The sequence below is a fragment of the Triturus cristatus genome, chromosome 4_1 (assembly GCF_964204655.1).
Source record: "Triturus cristatus chromosome 4_1, aTriCri1.1, whole genome shotgun sequence".
NCBI lineage: Eukaryota > Metazoa > Chordata > Amphibia > Caudata > Salamandridae > Triturus > Triturus cristatus.
Window position 1 is genome coordinate 288,684,655 of NC_140585.1, and position 27,231 is coordinate 288,711,885.

General features: G+C 48.4%; 1 protein-coding gene across 1 annotated transcript in view; it reads right to left on the reverse strand.

Moving 5' to 3' along the window:
* The window catches only part of LRP6 (LDL receptor related protein 6), an 880,431-nt gene that overhangs the window by 255,448 nt on the left and 597,752 nt on the right, over window positions 1-27,231 (reverse strand). Inside the window, exon 14 of the mRNA XM_085652091.1 lies at window positions 1,792-2,003. Coding sequence (XP_085508217.1) covers window positions 1,792-2,003 — 212 coding nt within the window. The remainder of the gene's footprint in view (window positions 1-1,791; window positions 2,004-27,231) is intronic.

Consider the following 27,231-nt stretch of genomic DNA (forward strand, 5'->3'; position numbering starts at 1 on the left):
GTTCCGGAGGCCTGAGAGTCTTCTCTTGTGGAGTTTCTTCAGAACAGGTCTGCTGTAGGCAGGGAGTCCACCCAAGTTTCTGGAGTCAACAGCTGCAGGACGAGTAAACTTTGGAGCAGTTTTTAACTAGGGACGCAGGCAGGTAGGCATGGTTGGTACCAGGCCAGCTGCTTCTTCCCTCTCTGCTTTCGCAGCTCTTCAGTGTTCTCTCTCATGTCGTCAGGATATGCATCTCTGGTGCCAGGGGCTTCCATAAATACTGAATTTAAGTGTGCTAGTGGAGGGTAGGGTAGTATCCAATGGTCTACTGACTCTTGTGGTCACTATGCCCCCTATATGACCACTTCCTGTGGGAAGTGGGCATAGCTCTGTCCCAGGATTCCCAAGTACGGCCAGAATTCCTAAGCACGCAACAACAAAGAGGGCCACTTATGAAAAATAGTGTCCACCTCACAGTAGCCCACCTTAAGGGTGGCACTAGCCTGGAGGTGGCACCCCTACCTGACTAGCTAATTTTCCTGTCCGTCCAGGTGCCAAGGGTGTCCTGGACAAAGGAGCCCGCTTCCTCTCCTGTGAGAGGAAGCCAGAATCGCATTTCAAAGGCGGCAGCCCTTTGAGGCTTTCCATCCAATGAAGGCTAACCTGCAGGCCAACCTGTGGGAGGGTATTTTACACCCTCTACCCGGAAAAGCTTTTGTTCTGGTTCTCCTGAGAACAGAGGCTCTCACCCTAAGAGGTCAGAACAGTGTCCTGGGTGACAGGCTGGCTAAAACCGGTCAGCAAGCACACCAGATGCTGGTAGGTTTTCAGGGGTCACCTCTCGGGTGCCCTCTAGGTGCATGTATTGCTAAACCCAACACAGGCATCAGTATGGGTTTAACAATGTTTGATACAAAACATTCCCTATTTTCAGTGAAGCCATCATGTAGCTGAGGAACTCCCTTTCACCCATGTCCAGCACGTTTTAAAATGGCTTCCCTGGTCACTTGTACTGGCAGTAATAGGACTGACCAGCACAGGGGCATATCTGCACATGCAGGTATGCCCTGACATGCAATAACCAGCACCCTGCCTTAGACCTGCTGTAGGGTAATTTACAAATATTACAAGCAGTGTTAGGGAACATGGCACATAGGGATGTGGGACATCATGTTTTTACTTCTGTCTGCACCAAGAAACGCAGCCTGTGTTGCATGTGCTTGGTGAGGGGTCCCTTAGGGTGGCACAATTCATGCGGTTGCCCTTGGTACCTTATTTAGTACCTTAGGACCGAGGTACCAGGGGTACAATTTACTACGGGCTTACAGAAGGTGTTAAAGGTTTTGCCAATTGGGAAAAAACTATTGAACCATTTTAAGGAAAGAGCACTGGTGACCTGGTTAGCAGGAACCCAGTACACTTCAGTTAAAGTTGCATCAAACACAAGGCAACAAATGTGTGTGTGGGCCACCTTTGTAAATTAAAAAAAAAGAAAGACTAGAGAGACTTTTCCGGGCACAACCACTAGACGGTGGAATAATGCACAGCATGTGAACCCAGAAAACAATGACACTGCAAAGGTTATTTGCCGAGAGGTACCGCAAACATTAGCTGTTTGCTACAGCTCTGATTGGGTATTTTGAGACTGGAGTACACTTGGCATCATATGAAAGCAACCACATCAAACAGATTTCAACTTATGGTTTTAGGAGTTCCCACAGTCATTATACTTGAATATATGTTGACTGCACCATTTGTCTTAGCTAAAAAGGTTCATTCAACACAAAGACTGACTTTTTTGTTTTAACATACCCTCTTTCTGGGTTCACCAAGATAGCTCTGGGTCGGTCCTGCTCTCCTTTCAGCACCACTCCAATAGGTCTGCCATCCAGCCGTGTGACACTGATGACATTGGTGGCCTCACAGGTCCAGTAGATGTAACGGCTGTATATGTCAATACTAAGATCATATGGTTGCATTTCCATATTCTGGTTAGGAGTGGCACTTGCCACTACAGTAAGGCTCTGGAAAAAATGTGACATTTTCATTAACTTTCTAAATATTTCATGTTAACTAATGATGTTGATGCACAGATTAAAAGTTAATTATTATAGTGGCATTTGTGCTCCTTGTACTATAGCATTCTTAATTTTTTTTATTTTGAAGTCACAGTGGATGCACCGCCTAAATAAACTCTGTTCTAACACACCTATTGACTTCTTCAGCAATTATAGCTCCTAGAATACCCAACGAAAGGCATTTTAGAGAGTAGAGATAGAGTTGGATAATGTTGGGTAAGGGGGTTGCAGGACTAAGAATGTAAAGAGAAGCTTGCACATCCATCCTAACCCCACTTTCTCAACTAAAAGGCATATTTAACCCCTTCGCTGCGGCGGAAATTCCGCCGCAGCGCTGGGGGGTGCGGGGGGGCAGCGCGGTGGCCCGGTGCTCATGACGGAGCCACTCCGTCATGAGCCACGGTTGGGCTGTGCACATGACGGAGTGGTTCCGTCATGACTCCGCCCACAGCGCTAATCGCCCGCACAGGCGGGGAATTAGCGCCGCGTGGGCGGCGCGGCCGCCAACGGCCGCAGCATGACGGAACCACTCCGTCATGAGCACACGGCAACCGTGGCTCATGACGGCGTGGTTCCGTCATGAGCACGGACGGAGTTAAAATAATTATGAAGCCACATTCAAGGAATGCCACTCAAACTGACAAACGGAGGCATACATCAGACCTATTATGGATATGTTGGGCTTAATGCTTGGCAAAGGCATTGATGTCACCCAAATGACTGCACTGCAGATCTCATCTAACAGAACAAGCTGCTGAAGAACTGAAAAATGTTTACAAAAAATAAATATATCTGAACATATATCTGTCTAGTTAAATAGACAAATAAATAGTTTAAGGCTTAGAGTGGGTGCCAGCTGCAAGAGAGTGAAAGGAGAATTTATGCTAAGGGGTGTACTGAAGAAAAAGGTAAGTGAAATTGAAAAGAACATAACCGGTCGTGAGGCTCTTCAGGGGAGAAATAAAAAGTTCAAGAAAATGAGGAACAATGAAGGAAGCTAAGTAGATCAAATCAAGCTTATGGGAACAATCATTTTATACATATAATAGATTAGGACTGCTTGTTTAAATAACCAACAGAAATGTTATGTTCAATTAAACAAAATACTGCTTTTGCTTATGGTGGGAAATGCAAAAAGGGACTTCTAGCTGTATAATATTCCATGATTTAAGTGACCCACTGAGAACGCCCACTCAATCTGCAGTACCTGAAACATGGTACCCATCCCCAGATAGTGGCATACTCCAAACATGAATAAAGGATCAAGGGGCAGAGACCAGATAAATAGCTTGCAGGTTCTTTACAGCAGAGTTGAGTTTAAGGAAATTTTCTCTGAAAGATTAATGTGCGCTTTTATAGGTTTTCTTCAACAATCACTATGATTTTTATTTTATTTGACTTTGCCCCGGTCACAATATTTGTCCAAAGGAGGACAAGACAGTACAAATATCCTGAATAATTCTTGACCTTGCGTTTACTTTTGTCAAGCTGAAACCAGTTATCATGGTACAGCATTGATGCATTTAAAGAACACCAGAACTGCTTGCACAGTTATCACTGAGAGATCTGGGATGTTATGAAATCCGGTGTGTCAGATTTACTGAAACACTATCAATGAGATTTCTTAGCGATGCCAAAGGAAGGATCCCTGGGCTCAAACCAGGCAGTTAGCGTTGCTGTGGACTCCACTGAATTTGCAGCTAGAGAATACTGCCATTGCATTTCTCGGACAAGAACTTCATTACAAAGACTCATCTCTGAAGCCTGATATCAAACCCAAAACAGCTAGCCTGCCCTTTTTCGGGGACAGCTCTCTTTGGGCAACATACAGAGGAAGATATGCTTTGTATGTAGAAACCCTAAAGGCAGTAGAGCTGGAGGAACTAAAGAAGTTCTTCAAACAATATAGGCTTCAGGAATGCAGGTTTTTTTTTATCTAAGGGTACAGACCCCGATATGGTCTTTTCAGGAGAAACAAAAACAGGGCCAGAAATATCATTTCAACAGAGATGACAAAAATAGACTCTACTGAAGACATCATACTCCAGGGGAATAAACACCTATGTTATGGTATGCTAGGTTATGGTAATAGCCTATATTGCCCCCCTACCACCTCACTTATGCACTCCTGTAGAGGGGGCAGTAATATCTCACCCGGAATACCGGAAGTTTAACAATGAGATCATGCTAAGCACTAAAATAGTAGAGATTCTGCATATGGTGCCACAAAGGTTGCAATGCTATCTGATGCCTAGAGGTGCTTCTGCCTTACCCTTACTTGCTGTATCTAGCCAAATCAAAACTATTATAAAAGTCTACTTGATTGCTGTAACAGCACACTGAAGATCTTCACACTAAGTTTCTTTGTTTAAAATTCAAGAAGGTTTTCCACCGTGAAAAGGCCATTTCTACCCTGGCAGCTTAACCCAATACTTTCAAGATTGACCAACTCTACTTTTGCACCTATTCATAGAACAATGTCGCAGCATCTCTCATAGAAAACTTTTCTTTTCTTTTTAATATCGCTGTCAGCCGAGCTAGAAGATTTAGCCAAATAGAAGCCTTATCAGCAGAACCGCTTAACTAACTTTCATCCCAATAAGGGTCATTTTAAGATTCACCCTTCATTCTTACCCAAAATTGTGTTTCCACATTAATCAGGCTATTACCTTACTAACTTTCTTCCCTATCCCATCTACACCAGCGGAAAGGGGTCTCCACTCAGATATTAAAATGGTTCTGTGGTTTTATCTGGAGAAACCCAAAGACATTGAAAAATCGTAATGTTGGTAATTTATAGCCATATTAGATAAGGACTGGCAACTTCCAAGCAAAGCATCACAAGATGAATGGTGGCTTGTATTTCCTTATGTTACCCACTTTCAAACAAGCCACTATCACGAAAAATTAAAGCTTACTTCGTGAGAGGGTAATGGCTATAACATGCATAAGAAATGACCCTATTTCGAGGGCCAGCTCTTAGGCATCGAGAGGTTTCTGCGCCCTTTTCTCAGTTGAACCCTCCTTCTCTTGATTGCCTTTCAATGTCTAACGCTTCTCCGAGAGACAACCTCCATCTGTGTCTTTCGGGACTGCTGGGGCTCTTCTTTACATTTAGGCTTTCCTTTGGCCACAGAGTGAGTCGATTCTGCCCTCAAGAGTTTTTTTTGGTTACCTTTTGTTTTTGAGGTTTCCCATCCCTGGGTTTCTTTGTCAGTTGTTTTGCCTAGACTTCGCTAACCTCTTCCACCTAGAAGTTGGAGCCTTCTGCCTGGGTCAGTTCTGCCTACTCAACATTGTCCTTCTCCTCACCTGACAAGCCGTGATCCATCAGCAACGGGCTCCCTTCTTCTGCATCTGCATGGTTGCTTGGTGTTCACCCCTCTGCCTCTTCCTCGAGGTTTTTGATATAAATTAGATAGATAGATGTACAACCAAACCTTGAGTTGCCAAACCTGTAGCCCTGGTTCTGTATGCTAGGAATCATCCTTGAAGTAATTAAGAACCCACATACTGCTTTATTATTGGGCAGTAATACATCATCAAAATTAATCACAGAATATACTATACCATAAAAAAGAACTGACTCTGGGAAGCAAATGCTGGTACAATACAGTCTGGAAAAGTGTGCCTCCCAGGTTCTTAAAGGGACAGGGCCCTTTTTAGGTTGAGACAACCATACAGCGCAAGATCTCTGATTGTGAAATACATTGTGGGCTTACCAAGAACATACAGGGGGTTGCAGCCCAGTCATTGCTTACCATTGGTTTGTATTTATTGTCTATTTGCTTGCTTTCTATTCAATGAATTTCCTATCTTCAGCCAGTCCATGTTGTGCTTGTCCTTCCCTTGGAGTATAGACTCTTAACCGTCTCTTTGGTTGGCTGTTTTCTGTGCTTCCTCTGCTTGTTATTGAGGAACTATTTTTTTCATTTTGTTTAAACACTCCTTGAGAGATTACATGAGTGACTGTGATATGATAGATTGCGCACATCAAGTGGGGATTATACCAATAATTTATTTTTAAACGTAAAGCGCTTTCACACTGTGTTTTAAACAAAACCAAAAAAACGCTTTTGAGCTATTTACTATAGGAATCTGGCTCTGTATATTGTATGCCACTTAGTGGTTATATCATGCACAGAGTCCAGAGATTCCCCAGAAGTGTGCAGAGATCAATGTAAATCCAAAGTGCTCTATTTGTGGTAGTGTGGGCAAGCAGCCTTAGACCTATCAAAGAGGAGTGTAAGACATTTGTTATGCACATAGTAACTAATAAATGACAACTCAAAAAGGAGATCCACACCAATTTTAGAAAACATTATTTTCTTTCATGATTCATTTTAAGACCAAGATGTGAGAAGCTTGCCTGGCATATGCTGGTCACTAGTTATAGTGGCCACCTTGCACCAGTCCAATTCGACTCTTATGGTAGATAGGTTTAAGACAACCTTAAAAAGAAAGCTATCCTAGTGGTAGCTGTGGAGAGCAGCCTTCAGGCTAAGTCTCTGAGGAATGTATAGCAGCTTGTTTTACCTTATAATCTGTTGAATTACCAAATGAAAGGGACACCACACAGGTATATATATCAAATATATATGTATTTATTTCTAGACACACTCTACTAATCTCTTTGAGATTAGAAGTCAGGAACACATTCAAATATCAACGTTTCACAATAAGTTAAGCACAAATATGGCTGGGGCCCAAGGGGCGTGCCAGACCATATACTAAAAAAGAGGTTTAGGAAAGTCGACTTGCAAGGGGACAAGGCCTAGGGCCTGTAGAATCGCTGGGGCTTCACTAATCCACCCAAGGTAGGTAAGTAAAAGACCCACGGGAGACTCGTGCAGTGTGAGAACACAGCCGCGGGTTCCCTATTGATTTCAATGGAGCAAGTCGAGGTTGGATTTTTAAAGTTTTAGGGTACTTCGAGGAAGTCTACAAGCAAGCCACTTACAAGGTAAGTAATTCGAGGGCCAACACACACTAGGGCACTGGAGTGCACGAGTTACCTCACCCAGGGAAGCCGGGTGCATAGGTGTCTTTTGGTGTCGGGTCGCGTCGCTGTTTTCTATGGAAGCCAAAGAAGATTTGCTGCTTGCGAAGACTGGAGAAGTGTCCGGTGCAATCCAAGGCTGGATTCAAGATGAAGACTACCTGAAAGCAGAAGGGACAGTGTTCACAGTCACTTGCCAGTGACCCGGGCCAGGAAGATGGATGCGCACGGAAGTCGGGTGATTTCAGGTGATCAAAGGTGTTTGACTCTTCGCTCACGAGGACCAGGAGTTATCGACGCTGACTAGCAGCTGGATTCGGAGTGTCCCACGACTTCTGCAGCTTACTGAGGTGTCGGCAACCGGATTGGAGCCAACAAGCCTTGGCAACAGCAAGTCTCGTGGAAAGTGAGGAAAGTCAGCGGTGCAGACCAGCAAGGTCTGAGGGACTCACCCAGCGAGGGTAAGTGAGGGCAGGCCTGGAGCAACCAGGGGAGCCCTTTGGTTCGATCAGAAAGTCTTCAGGGGACCCACAAGCCAACGGGCAAGGGATCGCGAAGACGCCTCGTGAGGAAATGCTTTACAGGAGCCCACGGTCACTCGGGACAGGCCCTGAACCGGTTTGAGCTGGCATATGCAAAGAGGAGCCTACTGCTCCCCCAGTGCAGGACTTCAAAGCACTCTAGAAGTGCACCCACCCAGCCCCAATACACTAAATCAGGAAGGTGGTGACAGCTCCCTATGACAGGATACCTATTGTTGGGCCTCCTCCACTGCGAGTTTGTCAGCAGCAGGAGGGCAGCCCAGTGTCTGTGCTGGTGGCATCCATTTTGTGATGCCAGGGCTCTTTCAGATTTCTACCGTGTTTCCACAGTGGGTACATGTCGTCCCCTCTAGAAAGGTGGGATCATACTCCTACACCAGTTACTGGTGTGGGGGTATGATTCCAAGTTGTTTGACACCAAACGCGACATGTTTTGATGCAGTCACTCCAAAGTTAGCATTTACCACTAGGTTATAATGCACTTAAGAGTATATGGTTTAACCATATCCACAAACAGCCATAGAGAATAGACTCTGCCAGCTGCAGAGGGGTCCTGCTCATGCAGAGGCACCCCCTCACATTGTAAAGCAAGCACCCTGCCCTCAGGATTGATAGGGCCTGCCTTAGCGGTGACTGATCGGTTTATATGTGTGTGTATGGTGAGATATAGGAACCTATACCTCAGTGAGGAGTGCTAACACTACCTCACCCAGGCTGCAGTAGCAGGCCTGTGGTGTCAGATTTAGTCTGCTTCCCAGGGGTGGCATAATACATGCTTCAGCCCCTGGTAGGCCTGTGAAGTACCTATGCCCTTGGTACCTATGGTACCATATACTAGGGGCTCATAAGGTACCACAGTAGCCAATCACTAGTACATCTAATATGCACTCCAAGTTGTTTAGAGAGAACAGAGAGACTGGGGCCCTGATTAGCAGGGACCCAGCCAGACTATAGCCAGAAACCAGTGTTAACATCAGAAAAAAAGTGGGGGCAACATAAGTGCAGATCCTACTCTCCTACACCAGATGTACGCAAAAGGTAAGTACGTTTTTCAGGAAAAATATTTACACTTTAAAAAGTGGACACCGGGCAATTTTCAGACTGTGCAATGCTAACCTATGGAGGGAAACAAGAATGCAGTTTTTCAGGTAAGTACAAGACTTACAGATCCAGTTTTCGGGGCTTCAGGTCAACGCCAGGCTAGGTTCAGATTAGCACCAAACTGCACCACCTGCGGCACAGGGGCGGTCGGGTGCAGAGGTCAAATCTGTGGTCAGGCGCCCAATGTTAAACAATGGAGACAGGGGGTGATTGAAGATGCGCTGCTTACAGGTGAGTAAAGCGGTGTCAGGGGTCGATCTCCTGGAGTTAAGGTAAGTACGGGGGCCACAAGGCAGCACAAAACTTACACCCTCAGCAGGTCAGAGGCAGCCAGGTTCAGGGTCCCAACACAGTGTCGGGCGCCCAATGAAATTTAATGAGAAGATCGGTCTTAGAAAGAGGGTGCAGGTGCTGGCCAGGAGGTTGCACAAAGAAAACAGACAGCTGCCCAGGTAAGTTCTGAAGCCAGGGAACATAGGGATACTGTTGGTCAAGCTTCCCAAGGCTCAGGGGCTTCGGGTGAAGGGGTGTCCTTTGGCGTCAGGAACAGCTTAACGGGAAGGTCGGGAGGGGGAGTGAGAGGTTCCGGCTGCAGGCATTGAGGTAGAGTTCGGTATGGGTCAGGCCACACTGGACTGGCTCAAAAGCACTAGGGAACCTTTGCAGGACCGGTGGCCAACTTGGACTCGGGCCATGGGGGTCAGGTGCTGTGATGGGACCGGAGGCGGTTTTGCGGTTCCTCAGGGCAGAGTTCCTTTTCTTTTTTTTCTTCAAAGTTTTGTTCTGGACAGATCCAATGTCCGCAGGAGTTCCTAATCTTGGTTAAAGGCAGGCATTCCTCCCAAGGCTTTGGAGGTCACTGGGCTGCAGGTAAGATTGTCTTTTGGCAAACTAATGTCAAGGGCTTGTAGACAGGCCAGTACGGCTGGGGCATAATCAGATGGTGTCTGCAGTCTTCCCAGCAGGTGCAACGCTGAAGTGTCCGGCTCTTCTTAGGTAATCAGGATTCTGATTTCAGGATCTGGAGGAGCCACCTAAATCCTAGATTTAGGGGGTTTACAGGGAAGTAACAGGTAGGGACCAATGGCTTCCTTACCCAGGGTGTCTACAACCAATATTATGCCACCCTCCTGTGGGAGGGGGGCATAGCCATAGCCCTGATTGGATAAGTCCCACCATCTTAAAGATAGTTGGCACTGAAAAAAGTGCTTAATTTTGCCTCCAGCACCCGATGGAATCGGCGCACACCTATCTATCTTGATTCTCCCACCAAAAGTGGTGGTTTGAAGCGGGAGCTGCCATCTGCTGCTAGCAGCAGAGGCTGGGGTCGAATTACAAAGGCAGTCAGGCCTTTGAAGCTTCCCTCTCGAGCACTGTGCTCATCCTGGGGGAGGAGGGGAGGACACCCCCGCCCAGGATGTGCTTTGTTTCTGGCTTCAGAGAGAAGGGGCTCTCGACCCAGGGGTCCAGAAGCATGTCTGGTAATGGCAGTCTGCCTAAAGCCAGGGTTGATAGGTTTTCAGGGGTCACCTCTGAGGAGCCCTCTGGATACATGTTTCAATAAATCCCACACTGGCATCAGTGTGCGTTTATTGAGAAAAGTTGTTTGGTACCAAACACTCCTGTTGTGAGAAAATGGGGTTCAGTTGCAGTAACCAACCCACCCCCACACTTTTTGAATGGCTTTTGATGCAACTTTGACTGTAGAGTACTGGGTCCCTGCCGTTCAGGTTCCCAGTACTAGTGTTCATTCACTAAAAACATATCCCCAATTTGTAATTGTAGGAATGTGCCCCTTTTTGCATGGTTGCCACCCCCACACAGACATTTTGCCTGATGTTTGATGTTCCTTGACTAAGTCTGCCTTGGGTTGCTGCTAATCAGGTACCAAGGGCCTGTGTTCTTAACCCATAACTATACCTTTGCTCCCACATTGGCACTCCTCTGGCCTATAAATAAGTCCCAAATAAAAGGTACCGGGGTACCAAGGGGCTTGTAGCAAGAGAAAGTCTCCGAGAGCTTAAGCATATATTATGCCGCCTTTAAAGACTCCTCCCATGACCCACACACACTGCCAGTGCCGTCTGTGCACCCGGGGGAGACCCTAAAACTACAAGTCGACATGGCGCACATCCCTGTGTGCCATGCCCACCAAAACACTGCTTGTGCATAAGTCAGTCACCCCTCTATCAGGCCTTACAGCCCTAAGGCAGGGTGCACTAAACCACAGGTGAGGGCACAGTGGCATAAGCCCTGAGCCCCTACAGTACTTGAGTCATTCACAGGTATTGTATGTGCAGTAAAGCCATTTTTTAAACCATGGGCTGGGAGTTTGGCACCACGATATCCACAGCTCCATGATAGCTTTACTGAAGACTGAGAAGTTTGGTATCAAACTTATCAGCCCTTTAAACCCACACTGATGACAGTGTTGGATTTATAGCCAAATGCACTCAGAGGGCATGATAGCGATGCTCCTTGAAAAACGACTTAACTCCAGTGTCCAGGATGCGTGGCTGTTTGCCAGCTGCTACCCCAGACAAGTTTTTGGACCTCTGGGTCGAGAGCATCCCGCTCGAGGGGCCCTGAAACAAAGCCCATCCTGGCAGAGGTGTTCCTCCCCAGGATGGGCAGGGTCCATGAAGGGAAAGCGTCTCAGGCCTGCTGCCCTTGTAAGCTGCCCCTGCCTTTTGCTGCTCCCAACAACTGGCCCCCACTGGTTCTACAACCCACTTTGGGAGGACAAATCGGCGGGAAAACAGATAGGAGGAGAGGTGTGCCCACCTTTACCAAACTCCACCCCTCAGGTAAAGGAGGTGAGGCATAGCACATATCAGTCCCCGCCATCTGAAAGAGGTGGGGGGGACCCAGCCGACCAGAGAGGCTTATGCCCCCCTCCCACTCAGGAAGTGCTCAAGAAACAGACTCTGGCTCCTGCCCAGGCCCAATCAGCGAGTCTGCACCACTCTGCATCAGACTACCACGGCCAGAGTCCGAGTGGCCCAACACCACGAGGAGGTACCCCCAAGCGCATCTCACCTGGGTCTGGTAAATCGACGATCTACCTCAAACCTCCCGACGACGCCTGCAGCCTCTACCTAGAGCACCCCCCCTTGCCAGACTGTGATCGAGCTGGTAAGGAAATCCGACGCCTAAAGACACCCCTGCACCAGTCGGTGTTCAGGCACCCCTTGCATCCCAATTTACCACTCCAGGCAGTGGTCACCTCCAGAAAGCCTCAATGCCCGAGCCTGCAGTCTTTATTCGACCGGAGATCTCCCAGTGAATTTAGGGCACTGACGCCAACTCAGCACCCTGCAACTGGCCGCCCCTGTGCCACTGTGGGTACATGTGACAAAGTGCCCTCTTTCTGCATGGTTGCCCCCACTTTTTGCTGAACTGCTGATGTACTTTGACTGAGTGTGCCCTAGGCTCCTGCCAATCAGGTACCCAGGGTCTATGTTCTTTCCCTAAAACTGCATTGAAGACCAAATCCAATTGGCACTCTCTGGATACAGGCCAGTCTCTGGTAAATGCTACCACTGGTACCCAGAGCACTGTGACCAGGGACGGCCTCTAAGGGTTGCACCTCTTATTGTGCCACCCTTAGATGCCCTGTACCTTTACACTCACACTGCCTTTACAGGCTCCGTGTTTTGGTGCAGAAAAAAGTGAAGAGTCGACATGGCATACATCCTTGTGTGCCATACCTACAACCCACTGCCCTGGCATAGAGCAGCCACCCCTCAAGCTGGGTGCACTATACCAGTGGTGAGGGTAGAGGTGCAAGAGCTCAGTACCCCTACAGCCTCTAAGCCACATCAGACATTGTAAGTGCTGTACTGTTATTACGAACTCCACAGTACCATAATGGCTTTACTGAAAAGTGAAAAGTTTGGTATCAAACCTCTCAGCACATTAAACCCACACTGATGCTAATGTGGGATTTAATGGAAAATGCACACAGAGGGCATCTTAGAGATGCCCCCTGAGAAATCACCTAGCACAAGTGTCCAAGCGGAGTGGCTGCTCCCCAGCTGCCACCACCAGACATGTTTCTGGACCCCTGGGTCGAGAGCCTGCTGCTCTCAGGGGTCTTAAAGAAAAGAAACATCCTGGGACGAGGTGCCAAGCCTCCTCCCCCAGGATGGGCATGGTCCACGAAGGGGAAGCTTCAAAGGCTTGCCACCTTTGTGAGCTTCCCTAGGCCTTTTGCTGCTTCCAGCAACTGTCCTCACCAGTTCCGACCCCCACTTTGGGCGGGAAAACAAAGTGAGGAAGGGAGGAGTGCCCACCTTTGCCAACCCCACCCCTCAGTTGGGGGAGGCGAGATGAAGCACAACTCTCAGTCCCCGCCATCTTGCAGGGGGAGGGGGGGACCCAGCCAACCAGAGTGAGGCATATGCCCCCCTCACACTGGAGGTTGGCATAAGGGGTGTACCCACCACAAGGAAGGGACCCATTGGTTCCAACCTTTTACTTACCTGTAATGCCTCTAAATGTTATATTTAGGGGCAATCCTGAACCCTTCCTCTTCAGACACTAAGAAACAAGAAGGAGGACCGAAGAGCTGTGCTAAAGAAGGAGGAGGACACAAACTGACTTGGCCCCAGGCCTACCGGCCTGTCCAGACCTCGACCTTCTACAGCGAAATCCCTGTGTGTAATGCAGCCAGCAGCCCCCAAGAACCCAGAGGAACGAAAAGTTTCTTACCTGTCGGTGTAGTTTTGCAGCTTGAAGATCTTTCTGGATTCACTATGCTGTGCATTATTCCGCGATCTTGTGGTTGGGTCCGGATTCGTAGTCTTTTCTTTGTTTTTTTTTTTTTTTTTTGTAGCCCAGGTGGGCGTCGACGTCCACCATTTGGTGCACCTCCCGTGACGTCGTCGTGCTTCCTGCGGAAGTCCCACCTTTGGGGCGCCATCTTCGGGTTCTTTTTTCCCTGTTTTTTTTTTTTTTTTAACCCTAGGCGATTGATTAATCCTTTCGTCCATATTTCTGTACGTTTCCACTTCTTTGATCCTATCCATTTCACCCCCTCTTCCTCCAGCCTCATCTTCCTGGCGGAGGTGGGTGGGTTCGCTAGTGAATCCAGAAAGATCTTCAAGCTGCAAAACTACACCGACAGGTAAGAAACTTTTCGTTTTGCAGCGTGAATCTTTCTGGATTCACTATGCTGTGCATAGACTTTGTAGCGGTTTTCCTATTTTTGTGGTGGCTGGGTGGAAGATGATCGCTGGTCGTTGAAAATGTGTTGTAGCACCTTCTGTCCGACCTGTGCTTCCTTATTCATTTGAATGTCCACGCAGTAGTGCTTTGTGAACGTGTGCACAGATGCCCAAGTTGCTGCGAGACAAATGTCTTGGATGGGCGTGTTTGCCAGGAAGGCAACTGTGGCCCCCTTCTTCCTTGTGGAGTGAGCTTGGGGCCCCTCCGTTAGCTCCTGTCCAGCCTGTTTGTGACAGAATTGAATAGTGAGGGCAATCCACCTAGCGATGGTGCCCTTGGTCACTGGTCTACCCATGAAGCTAGTAGCAAAGGACACAAACAGCTGCTTCGACTTCCTGAGTTCCTTGGTTCTTTCAATGTAGTGCATCACCGCTCTGCTGGCATCGAGGGTGTGCAGGGCCTTTTCTGCGTTTGTAGTCAGGTTTTGGAAGAAACTCGGTATCTGGATACTCTGATTCATGTGGAACGCCGACACTACCTTGGGCATGAAGTGTGGGTCCGTCCTCAGGACTACCCTGTCTTTGTGAATTTGAATGTAGGGCTCCTGTAGCGTTAGTGCTTGAAGCTCGCTCACCCTGCGTAGTGAGGTTATGGCCACTAGAAAGGCAGTTTTCATCGTCAACATTTGTAGAGTGGCCCTGTGAATGGGTTCAAACGGCGCCTTCATGAGCTCCGTCAGAACCACGTTTAAATTCCATGCCGGCGGCGGCAACCTTTTCGGGGGTGCCATTCTTTTGGCTCCCTCCATGAATCTCTTCACCACCTGCGAGGTGAAGAAACTTCCACCCTTCTCACCTCTGGTGTAGGCAACGATCGCTGCTAGGTGTACCCTTAGGGAGCTCGAGCAGAGGTTACTCTTTAGAAGGTGTGTGAGGTACCTCAGCACAGTTGAGTCTCTTGTCATTCTGTTTTGCAGGCCCTTTTTCCTGCACCACACCGTGAATCTCTTCCACTTTGCGCTGTAGCACTTTCTTGTAGTAGGTTTCCTTGCCTCCCGTAGCACTCGCATAGTGCTCTGAGGTAACCTTAGGTGTGCGAACTCTAGGTCTTCAGGAGCCATGCTGCTAGGTTGAGGGTCTCTGGCTCTGGGTGCAGGACCTCCCCGTTTTGCATTGAGAGCAGGTCTTTTCTCCTCTCGAACCTGTACGGATTGCCTTGCGTTATTTCTTGAATCTGTGAGAACCATGTCTGCCTCGCCCACTGTGGAGCCACCAGGATCAGAGTCATGTTGCTGGTTCTGCACTTGTCGAGCACTCTGTGCAACAGGGGTATCGGTGGAAAGGCGTAGGCAAATGTCCTCCACCAGCTTATCCATAGGGCATTTCCCTTGGATTGCTGATCTGGTTGCCTGGACGCGAAGTTTTGGCATTTTGCATTGTGGCGTGTTGCAAATAGGTCTATTGTGGGAGTCCCCCATCTCCGGAAGATTTTCTCCGTTTCCTGGCCATTGAGCTCCCACTCGTGCGATGCTGAGGTCTGCCTGCTCAGCCGGTCTGCCTCCACATTGTCCTTCCCTGGTAGGTGAATTGCCAGTAGATCTATCTTGAGAGGTATGGCCCATCTCCAAATCTCCTGAGCTAGGGATGAGAGTGGAAACGACTGTGCCCCCCCTTGTTTGTTGATGTAGAACATCGCCGTGGTGTTGTCTGTCTGTACCAACACCCTCTGGCCGAACAGGTGTCTCTGGAATGCCTTCAGGGCTAGCAGTATCGTTTTCAACTCGAGGTAGTTGATGTGGCGGACCGCGTCTGCTGGAGCCCATAGACCCCTCACTCTGAGGTTGTCCATGTGCGCTCCCCATCCCTTCTGCGATGCGTCCGTGGTAATGGTCACTGTTGGGCTTGGTGGTGTCAGGCTTCTCCCCGTTGTTATGTTGTCTCTGTTCCACCAAGTTATCTCCTCCTGCACTGCGTGCGTAACAACCACTAGATCCTCCCAACTTCCGTTTGCTTGTGACCATTGCTGTTGCAGCCATTCCTGGAATGGTCTCATGTGCAGGCGAACATTCGGCACCAGCTGGGTACAGGACGCCATCATCCCCATCATCTTGCTCACCGCCCTCACTGTCAGAGCTCGCCCCTTCTGGTAGAGCTGCGTCTCCTTCAGTAGAGCATCTGTCCTCCTGTCGCTGGGCACTACTGTACTGTTGAGGGAGTTGATCTTTGCCCCCAGGAAAATCTTTACCTGTTCCGGTTCCAGCGATGATTTTCCCCAGTGGATGGAAAATCCCAGATTTGTGAGGGTGTCTGTTACGCGTTTTGCGTGCCTCTCGCACTTCTCGCGTGAGTTTGCCTTGACCAGCCAGTCGTCCAAGTAGGGGTATACGTGTATTCCCTGCTTTCGTAGGTGTGCCGCTACCGCCGACAGGCATTTTGTAAAGACCCTCGGCGCTGATTTTAATCCGAAGGCCAGGGTTGTGAACTGGTAGTGTTCCTGTTCGATGTTGAATCTTAGAAGGCCCTTGTGCCTTCTGTTTATTGGGATGTGAAGGTAGGCATCCTTGAGGTCCACGGTGACCATGAAGTCCCCTTCTCTTATCTGTGGCAGTACCTCCTGCAGTGAAGTCATTTTGAACCTTTGCGTTCTGACGAACTTGTTTAGGTAACGGAGGTCCAGTATGGGTCTGAGGTCCCCGTCTACCTTCGGAACCACGAAGTAGTTTGAGTAGACCCCTTTGTTGCGTTCCCTGAACGGCACTGTCTCTATGGCTCCCTTTTGTAGGAGTTTCCGCGTTTCTTCTCTGAGTATTGCCAGTTCTTGGGCCGATCTCTGTCTTCCCTTCGGCTTCCTGTTTGGAGGTCTTTTCTCCAAGTCTACGCAGTATCCGTACTGCACGATGTTCCGTATCCACTTGTCTGTGGTTATACGCCGCCACTCCTGAAGGTAGAACCTCAGCCTTCCGCCTACTGGTGTCGTATGCTCGTAGGCTCTTGAATCTTCTCTTCCCCCTGATGACACTTTTTTGCGCCTCACCCTGGGGGACCTGACGAGGGTAGGCGTCTTCTTGCGTGCTGAGTCACTTCGAGGAGGGCTGATCGCCCCCTCTCCTCCTTTGGCCACGTCCGTTCCCTCTCCCGCGAAAGGACTGGCCCCGAGGTTGATATTGCCAGCTTTGCTTCTGCTGACTTTGTCCGTGACCTTCGCCCTGCTGACCTTGTTGGAACGCCTGGTGCGACGTCCCCTGTTGGCTTCCACCCCTACCGTAGGGTCTCCTCGAGGGATTTCCTCGTCTCATTCCCCTCAGCTGTAGGGCCCCCATGGACCTCGCTGTCTCGTTTTCCTTCTTGAGCTGGGTGAGCTTTTCGTCCACCGTTGCTCCGAACAGTGTCTCTCCGTTGAAGGGGGTGCCAAGGATGTTGTTCTGCACTTCCGGTTTGAATCCCGAGATTCTTAGCCATGCATGCCGCCTCTCTGTGACCCCTATGGCCATGAGTCTTGCTGAAGTCTCTGCCCCATCCAACGCCGTCTTTATACAGGAGTTGGCGATGTTCTTGCCTTCATCTACCAGGTGAGAGGCTCTCTGGCGGTATTCTTCGGGGAGGTGCTTTACTAGCTCCCCCATCTCATCCCAGTGTTGGTATTGGTGTCTATTGAGGAGTGCATTGGAATTCGCCATGCGCCAGTGCATTGCGGCGTTCCTCTCGACCTTTCTGCCTGTGAGGTCGATCCTCCTGCTCTCTTTATCCGGAGGTGGGCCCGAAGTTGCTGGAACGTTGGCCCTTCTCCTGGCCGTGGAGGCTATGATGGAGTCTGCGGTGACGCTACCCTTGATGTAAGGTGGGTCCAGGGAGGAGTGCTTATATTTCTTCTCTGTCCTGGGCGTGATCGACCGGCAGGTGGCAGGCTCCTTGAAGGCTTCTCTCCCCTGGTTCATCACGCTTTGTAGCATGGGGAGGAACTGACTCCTAGTCTGGATGGGGAGCAGTGTTTCGACGAGAAAATCGGCTTTCGGCCTCTCTTCGTCGAGTTTGACGCCGAAGGCCATTGCTGCGCTCTTCACCACCATATTGTACACCCCGATGTCGTCGGGTGGCGAAGGCCTCGAGGGGTACGTGTCCACGGGCTCCTCCGGGTTTTCGGTGTCGAGATCGTGCCATTCGACGTCGTTGCTGGTAGATGCCGCCGATTCGTAGAACGACTGTTGGTCTTCTTCCTCGGCTTCTCCCTCATAATAGGGCTCCTCTTCTTCTTCGAGATCCCTTGTCAGCCCTTCGGCGTCGAACTCGTCTTCGACCTCGACGACGTCCGCCGATGAAACCGTTGGAATCTTGAATTCCTTCATCCTGGCGTCGAACTCCTTCTTCCTTTGAAGGATGTTCTCCATTTCGGCCTCGAGCCGCCTCTTCTTTTTCTCCATTTTGGAGATGCTTTCGGCGTCGACCGCGGGTCTTTTCGATGAAACTTGCGTCGACGTCGAACGTTCTTTCTGCGTCGATCGGCCCGTTTCATGGGATGATTTCGACGACCCTTGCCTTTCGGCGTCTTTCTGCACCAGGGAGTCCTTTTGTAAGGATCCGCTGGGCCTTTTGTCCGAAGTTCCCCCTTTGGACGTCGAAGTTTTCGGCGCCGGGGCTCCCTTCATGGACCTTGACTCAGTTTTTCTCGAGTCACCCTCGTGTTTTCGAGGTGTTTTTTGATTTGCGCTCGACGATTCTCTTACCTCGTCTTCTTTTTTCTTGTCGGTCTCTACGACCGTGAAGTTTTCGGCTGTCTCGGCGACGTTGTCCTCGTCGTCCGTGTCGAGGCCCAGCTCGTAGAGTGTCGGGGGTTTCCCTTTGCCATCCATGTTGGCGTTGGCTCTTCTCTGCCTCTCTCTCACCCTGAGTGTCTTCGGCGCGAAGGCTGAGCAGGCGTTGCAGTCGATACTCTGGTGATCCACCGGTAGGCAGAGGTTGCAGACCGGATGCTGGTCTTTCTGCGCGAACTTGTGGTGGCAGTTTGGGCAGAACTTGAATGGCGTCTTGTCCATTTCGCTCAGGGTCTCTGAGCGTGCATTCTCCAAGGCTGTCGAAGAAAAAAGCTCGCTGGTCCTCTTTCTTCGCGCTCCTGATGAAATCTGTTCTATTCCTGATGTCTTCTCTTGATTCTATCGATGAAACTCGCTTTTCTTCCTTCTTCCTCCGAGTGAATTTCTGGAGCTTCCCGATGACGATCCAGACCCAACGGCGGAAAAAAGAATCTGAAGATGGCGCCCCAAAGGTGGGACTTCCGCAGGAAGCACGACGACGTCACGGGAGGTGCACCAAATGGTGGACGTCGACGCCCACCTGGGCTACAAAAAAAAAAAAAAAAACAAAGAAAAGACTACGAATCCGGACCCAACCACAAGATCGCGGAATAATGCACAGCATAGTGAATCCAGAAAGATTCACGCTGCAAAACTGCCCTGGCTTCCCAAACCAGACTTTGTATTCCGTGAACACCGGATTTGCTCACCCACATAATCTGGCTCCGGCCAATGCATGAGTCTGCACCAGACACCCACGGCCCTAGTTCGAGTGGTCCAACACCACAAAGTCTCCCCGGCGAGCCTGACCTGGGATCTAGGATCCGGCGATCCCTGCCCTACCTAGAGTCTCCAACCAACAACTGCAATCCCTTTTCGGAGGATCCCCCCCGGACCACGACTGGAGCTGGTAAGGAAAACCAGACGCCAAATTATACCTCTGCACCTGATATCCCACAGCCATGGGTGGCCCTACCGACAGAGTCCCGGCATCCCAACGTACCTCTCCAACTGGTGGTCGCCTACAGAAGATCTTTGTCCCCGAGCCAGCAGTGTTTGTTGCAACCACAGTCTCCCCATTGGAAACCGGGCACCCAACACCAAGATTGCACCCGGCCAACCCAGTGCCGTTGTGGGTGTACCCTGTGTGCTAAATCAGATCCCCCTTTGCCTTGAGGCTAAGTCCAGGAGCTTTGCTCCCACAACCATTTGAAAAATAAGCATCCTCGGACGCCAATTTTTTATGTACTACCAAAAGTGCATAAAGATCAAAATTGCCCTCCGGGACGACCGATAGTCTCGGGCTGGGAGTCATTAAATGAACCTATTTCGAAATTTGTTGACTTTCTAAAACCATTTATGCAAGAAGTGAAATCATATTTACAAGATACCACGGACTTTTTGATTAAACTAAGTACAATGGAATTTGAAGAAAATACACATTTTCTGGTCACATTAGACGTAACATCATTGTACACGGAGATACCACAAGATGAAGGATTGGCAGTATTGGAAACATTTCTCAACAGTAGACCAAAACCCGAAAAGGTTCCGACACAATTCATCATGGAACTAGCCACCTTTGCTCTGAAAAATAACTATTTTTGTTTCAAAGATGAATATTTCCTTCAAATCAAAGGCGTCGCTATGGGGTTGTCCTTTCGCCCCAGAGCTGGCAGTCCTTTATATGTCCAAATACGAAGATAGATTCGTATACAATAACAACCCCTTTTCAATCTACATCAGCAACTGGGTCCGGTACATCGACAATGTTTTTCTGACCTGGACTGGTGAAGAAAATCAACTACAAGCCTTTGTTGATTGGCTAAACAACAGAACACCAGATATTAAGTTTAGCCTCAATTATTCTAAACTTAGAATGCCATGTTTGGATGTTGAGGTTTACCCTAGTGACGGCCGTCTTGTTACCACACTCTACAAGAAAAAAACGGAAAGAAACAAAGCCTTACACTACTCAAGTAACCACCCACGGAGTTTAAGGGATAATCTGCCTTACGGGCAATTTTTGCGGATCCGCCAAAATTGTTAGTTTAAAGATGAATATTTTCTTCATGCCGAAAATCTAAAAACCAATCTCCTAGCCAGAGGCTATCCAAAAAAACTATTGAAAAAAGCAATCAAACGAGCTTGGTGGACCCCGAGAGAAGTATTGTTGGAAAGGAAGGTTAAATCTAAGATGGACAGGATTGTATGCGTATCTACGGTTGGTCCCATGTCCAACTGGTTCAAAAAGACCATTAGCCAAAATTGGCATTTGGTCAAGAATCTTGACATCACACTAAAGCAATCACCGCTATTTGCTTTTAAGAAAGATAAAAGCATCGCCAACCAGATAGTGCGAGCTGCACTACCTAAAACTAAAAGTCTAAATGAGAGAAGTTTCTTGAATCTCCCACCCATTCAAGGCCATCACAAATGCGGAACGTGTGTTTGCTGCGAATCAACTATGGAAGGCAACCATTTTTCCCACAGGGGAATCCATTGGAAACACGACACCTTTTCCAACTGCAAAACCAAATTCGTGGTGTATGGAATCCTATGCCCATGTAACAAATTGTACATTGGGAAAACAAATCAGGAGATCAGATTAAGGATCCAGCAACATAAATCCAGAATTCGTAAGAACGAGCAAAATGCCCCGTTGGTTAACCACTGGAATCTTAATAACCATACGGAGATCGATCTAAAATGGACTATAATCTCCAAAGTTGAACAGGATAGTCGCGGTGGTGACCTCGACGCCAAACTATTAAAAAGGGAAGCAATGCTCATTCTAAAGTTCAATACGTCGGTTGACGGCCTAAATGAAATCTCTGAGATTTACAACCTTTAATTGCCTCCAGCTCCAGCTTGGTTATCACTGGATGCAGTCCATGCCATCATCTGAAATGAACACATATAGGGGCTAAGATTTCTACAGTACTTTTTGCCATATGCGACCTTTGTGGTTATAAGTTGAAGACGTCATTATGTCATTGGCACGCTCCACTCTCAGATAATCTTCAAGCGTTACAAGTGAGTAAATGATTCGTACTTTGGCCACCAGTGACCACCTAAAAATTTGGACAATTCTAGGTCAAGTTTGCGGTCAGCTTCAATAAACACTGACATCAGTCAACTGAAATGTATTCTGTTCTAAAGTGATTCTTTCACCTCTGCACTTCCTTGAATATAAAGCACTTGACATATGCATACTGGTCGTTTAGTCTTCAATGGCAAACGTACTCATCTTTATATACATCACGGTGTTCTATCTCCTAAATAAAGTTTTGGCTATGTCAACTGCGGATCACATATAAAAAATACCATGACAAAATCACTACCCTCATGAACACTGATTTAAGGTGTATAACCCTACAGCGGCCACCAATGGGTGATTTCGGCACGGTGACATAATGGCCACGTAACTTAATTTGTTTTGATTTCAAAACCGCATAACGGATTTCGATTACTGATAATCTCCTAAACTACAACTCCCATGAGTCTCTTCTGGCGGAAGTACTTGTACTCAAATAGCCGCGGTGTCGAATGGACTCTTATTCCAAACAGTATGGCGCCAACACGCCCGGAGTAAAGAGCGGAACCTTTACGCATTTTCAGGTAAAATCTTGTGCCGTGCACAGCTGTGTCCAAATTGGAACGTTCTACATGCCAAGGAGGGGACTGAATTGTATCTTTATATAATTTTTTATTTCTAACTAGAGTGGTTAAAAACAACCAGAAGGAGTGACAATTGAACTGAAAGCTTCGTGTTTAAGGCACTGGATACACGGTAACTTTAAGGATCCAGATTTGGACGCCACTGAAGGAGCACGGACGAATCTTTCAGGTAAAAGCGCTAACAGTGCGCAGTTGTGTTTAAATAGGGACGCCTTATATGCCGAGGTGGTTACTAAGTTGCGCTGTCATTTTTTCATCAGAATTGACATAAATAATCGTAAGGGGCAACAGTTGCACAGAAAAGCCTTGTGGCCGCTGCACTGGGAAACGGCAATTGGTAAAGACCCAGACTTTGATGCCAGTGAAGAGAACTATCATTTTGACACCACATTAAGCTCGACAAGTAAGATTGTTATTTCCTTGGGTTGCTCATCCATTGCAAAGTCGGTTGTACTCAGGTTGCATGTAGATTACATTTTTGGATTTTTATCTGATGTTCAGGTCATTGTTCGGCTTCAGAATTTTTGGTGAAAGTCTTCTCTGCACACATTGAACTGCAGGTAAGACGCTAAAACTAGGTCTGCGGTTCAAAATCTGATTATTTTTGGGTCATTTTAGTAAAATTCGGTTGTGTTTCTGTTTTGTTTCAGAAAATGTTGGTCCTGACGAGAATCTCTACATGTAAAGGGATTCGAAACGCGTAGACCTTTCTTCACTAGAGGCCAATCAAACTCAAATGATCAAATACAGTGTATTACAAGTGTGCCAATTTATATTTGTCGATGGCCGCTTTGTATATTTGATGCATTTTTTTAAAAAATGTTTTTGTATCATAATCAGTGATTGAGGATGTTTGTGTGAAAGTGTATGTTCAGTTTGTATGATTGACAGTTGTATGCAAGTAGGGGTGTCGCAAAAAATTAGTAGATGTAAATGTATAGATTTATATTGTTCTCTTTTCTTCTCCTTTTGAATATGTGATAAATGTGACATTTAAACCACATAAATTGACAAATAAATAGATTGATTACAAATGTTTAAAAAAATGTTGATTTAAATCCAACTGAAAAAGTGGTTGCTTGTGAAACTTTCATTCAGTTCATGTTCTAACTTTTCATTCGAATTAGGTGCAGCATTGGCACTGGTTTTGTTTTGTTGCCCACAACCATGTGGCATGATCGTGAGCAGCCACCACTTGGAGACCCCCTAGACCACACTGGATAACACTGGGCCTCAGCACCCTGCACCCGGTCGCCCTAATGCCGCTGAGGGTGCTTAGAGAGTGCATCCTCGACCCTGGGTTAACCCTGGTTCTAACCCCTGAAAGCCAACTCCCACAACCAAGTACTTATTTTTAAACCGATAACTTCATTTTCTCCATAGGACTGCACTGGACTGCTTTCTTGTGAAAAAAGTTTAAGTGTGGAGTAGGTTTGTATGTGTCATGGCCCAGCAGAGGGGGCGCCGTAGAGCAGGAAGGGCGTGAATGCGTATGACTGAGGGGCCGGTACACTACAACTCCCACAGTGCACTGGGAACCACAGCCGTCAGTATATAAGCCCCGCCCCCACGCAAGGCGGTGCTTGACACTCAAGTTCCGAATCTATGCCGTGAAGCTTCGCTTCACGTAACGCTGTTTACCTCGAGCCAACAAGGAAGGAACCGCAGCACGGAAGCCTGCTATCACCCGCACCTGCTTCGCACCACAGAGACTCTCCCGCCGCGCGGGAGAACCGCGATACCTGAACCCTGCCGATTCCGCCACACTGTCCCTGGAAGGCGGTTGGCCTCCGCGCACCCTTGACCCGACGGGACGCAGAGAAACACTCTCTCCCCTGCGGGACTCGCAGCAGGCTCTTCGAACAGTAGGAGAGCGCTGCGCATGCTCCCCGCACCAGTCATTACTCCGCTACCTCCACCGCCCAAACTTCAGACGGAAGTTGGGTGAACTCCAACCTGTGTCCCCACACTTTATTCTTTACTGGCATGCCGGTGACAATGCCCTGGGAGAATTGAACTTCCCTGCCGGAGACTCTCCCAACGCGACACTGCCACGGAGTCGCGCTCTCCCCCCGCAAGAGCCCCTGGTTGTCAGCGTCCCCTTTGCCAGAGTGCTGTTAACCTTGGTACAGGAGGGACTGTTCTTCACATGGTGCGCTTATGATAGCGCTGGATTTCAGCTGGAAGAAAGTCAACGTCGGTGCCAGACTTGCCGAGCTTGGCGTGATTGGATAAGTATCCTGCAACTTCCTTATTCAAGACTGTTGTCTAAGTCTAGTGCTGCATTATTGATCCTAAGAATTCGCCTGTTTCTACGCCTGCTTCCTTGCAAATACACATTGTGAGCTATAGTCTAAAGAGGTGGGAGGAGGTTGGGAAATGCTTGATTGTAGAACTTGCTGAATGTATGTTGTGCTCTCATTTCAGAGACTAGAGGGAGGAGCTGAAGCAAGACCTCATCCTTCCCGCCAAGTGCGTCCGCAGTGCAGGCGACAAATCTATTTTTTGTTTCCTTTGTCCCTTTTTTCCCTTCCCCGGTAGGAGTGTTATCTGTGCCGCATATATATACGCTGCGCGCAGGTGTCACTTCTGAGGGGAGGAGATTACCTAGCATCGTTCCTGCTGTATCCGGCTGTCAGGTTAGTGGCACTCAGTTATACCTGACCACGACAGAGTGTCAAGCCCACGGATATATACAGCCCGAACGATGGACACTAACACCGTCCTCACGTCAGTATTAGAGACCATGACCGCCCTCAGGATGGAAGTAGATGCGTTTAGGGGGGATGCGCTAGAAATGCGTAGTGAGATGAGCACGATGCGAAGAGAGGTTGCGGGGCTATCTCGCCCAGGTCCCAGCACGCAGAGAGGAGCGCAGTACATTAGGCAATGGACCCTACCTCCGCCTCACACTAGCAGTTCCCATGCAGGGCATGCCTCACAGACAGACGGGGGTACAGGAGGCCCGGCTACCATCCAGGTTATTCAGGCCGCACACTTGCCTTTAGCCCCCCCTGAACGTTTCTTTGGGGACCCTAAGAAATTTGGTAATTTCATGGGGCAGTGCAAACTCCATTTCATGTGCAAACCTGCTGTATTTCCAGATGACCAGACCAAAACCGCCTTTGTAATGTCCTATCTAGGAGGAGACGCGGCCAGCTGGTCCTTCCCGCTCATAGAAAGAAATGACCCGGCTCTGAGAGATTTTGACTCCTTCTGCGAGGAAATGCGCAAATTGTTTGATCGGAAGGCCCATGCCCTCTCACTAGACCGAGAACTAATCACCCTGAAACAGGGGAATCAAGAACTATTGACTTACATTACCTCGTTTAATAGACTGGTTTCCGAAACAGATTGGCCTCAGGAGAAGCGCACATCCTTATACTATCAGGGGTTACGAGGCGAATTGAAAGATGTCCTCGCGCAGGTGGTGCATCTCCCCACTTCATGTGATGAACTCATCGATCTCACAGTTCAATTAGATCATCGCTTACAAGAACGGCGAGGGGATAAAACCCGCCTGGAAACCCGTTATACTACCCCGCGACCTCGACCTATTAGCACCGCTCCTACCCCGGTTATGGACGGGGTAGAACCCATGCAAATCAGTGGTATTCGTGGGCCTCTAAATCAAGAAGAAAGGGAGAGACGGCGGAAGCTACGTCTGTGCCTTTATTGTGGAAAATCCGGGCATTTCATAAAGGAATGCAAGGCCAGAACCCGGGCCCCTTACAAAGACGTAAAAAGCCCACAAAAAGTGAACACCACAGACACCCTGTTTGAACCGTCGGAAAACTAGCCAGCTCAGACAAGAACCAGACCCCTTGTTTGAGGCCCGGAGAGAGAGAGGTCTGTCCTGCCCTTGCCAATACTATCCAAAGTGCAGTAGCTCACATGAATGTATGCGTGGAATTAGCAGCTACGGAGGTCGGAGTGGTCTCAGTTCACGCCTTACTTGATTCCGGTGCAACCGGGAACTTTATGGATCAGACATACGCAAAAGAAACAGGGTTTCGAACTGTAAAAAAGTCTATCCCCGAGATGGTAAAAGCCGTGGACGGCACAGAGTTAACCTCTGGACCAGTGGAGTATCACACACAATCTCTCGCGATGACCATAGGTGGGAATCATCGTGAAGACATTCAATTTGATTTGATCGATGCCCCTCAGTTTACCTTGATATTAGGGATGCCCTGGTTAACTCTCCATGACCCTCTCATTCAATGGGCCGCACGCACAGTATCTCTGAATTCAACGTATTGCAAAGAACACTGCACTCTCCGTCAAAAGGAAGGACCGGCAAAGAAAGACAACCCTGCAGCATTCCTAGCTAGCGGAAGTAGCTCCCCCAATATAGGCTGTACGTCACAAGTACCCCCAGAATACCACAAGTATCAAGACGTGTTCGATGAGCAAGAAGCCAACAAACTACCTCCGCACAGGGCCTATGATTGCGTCATTGACTTGGAACCAGGGGCCAGTATCCCGTGTAGCCGCATTTGCGCTCTAACGGAAGCGGAAACCACCTATCTACAGCAATATCTGAATTCGTTACTGGCCAACGGATTTATCAGACATTCCTCCTCCCCTGCGTCATCTCCTTTATTTTTCATTCCGAAGCGTGAAGGAGGATTGCGGGCCTGTATAGTCTATAGAGCCCTAAACAGGATTACCAAGAAGAACAGGTATCCTCTTCCCCTCATTCCGGTACTTCTGGATCAATTAAAAGGAGCCAAATTCTTTACGAAACTGGACCTCCGAGGAGCGTATCATCTGGTCAGAGTGCGGCAGGGGGATGAATGGAAGACGGCATTCAGAACAAAGTTTGGCCTATATGAGTACCAAGTCATGCCCTTTGGTCTTTGTAATGCCCCTGCCGCCTTCCAATACTTCATG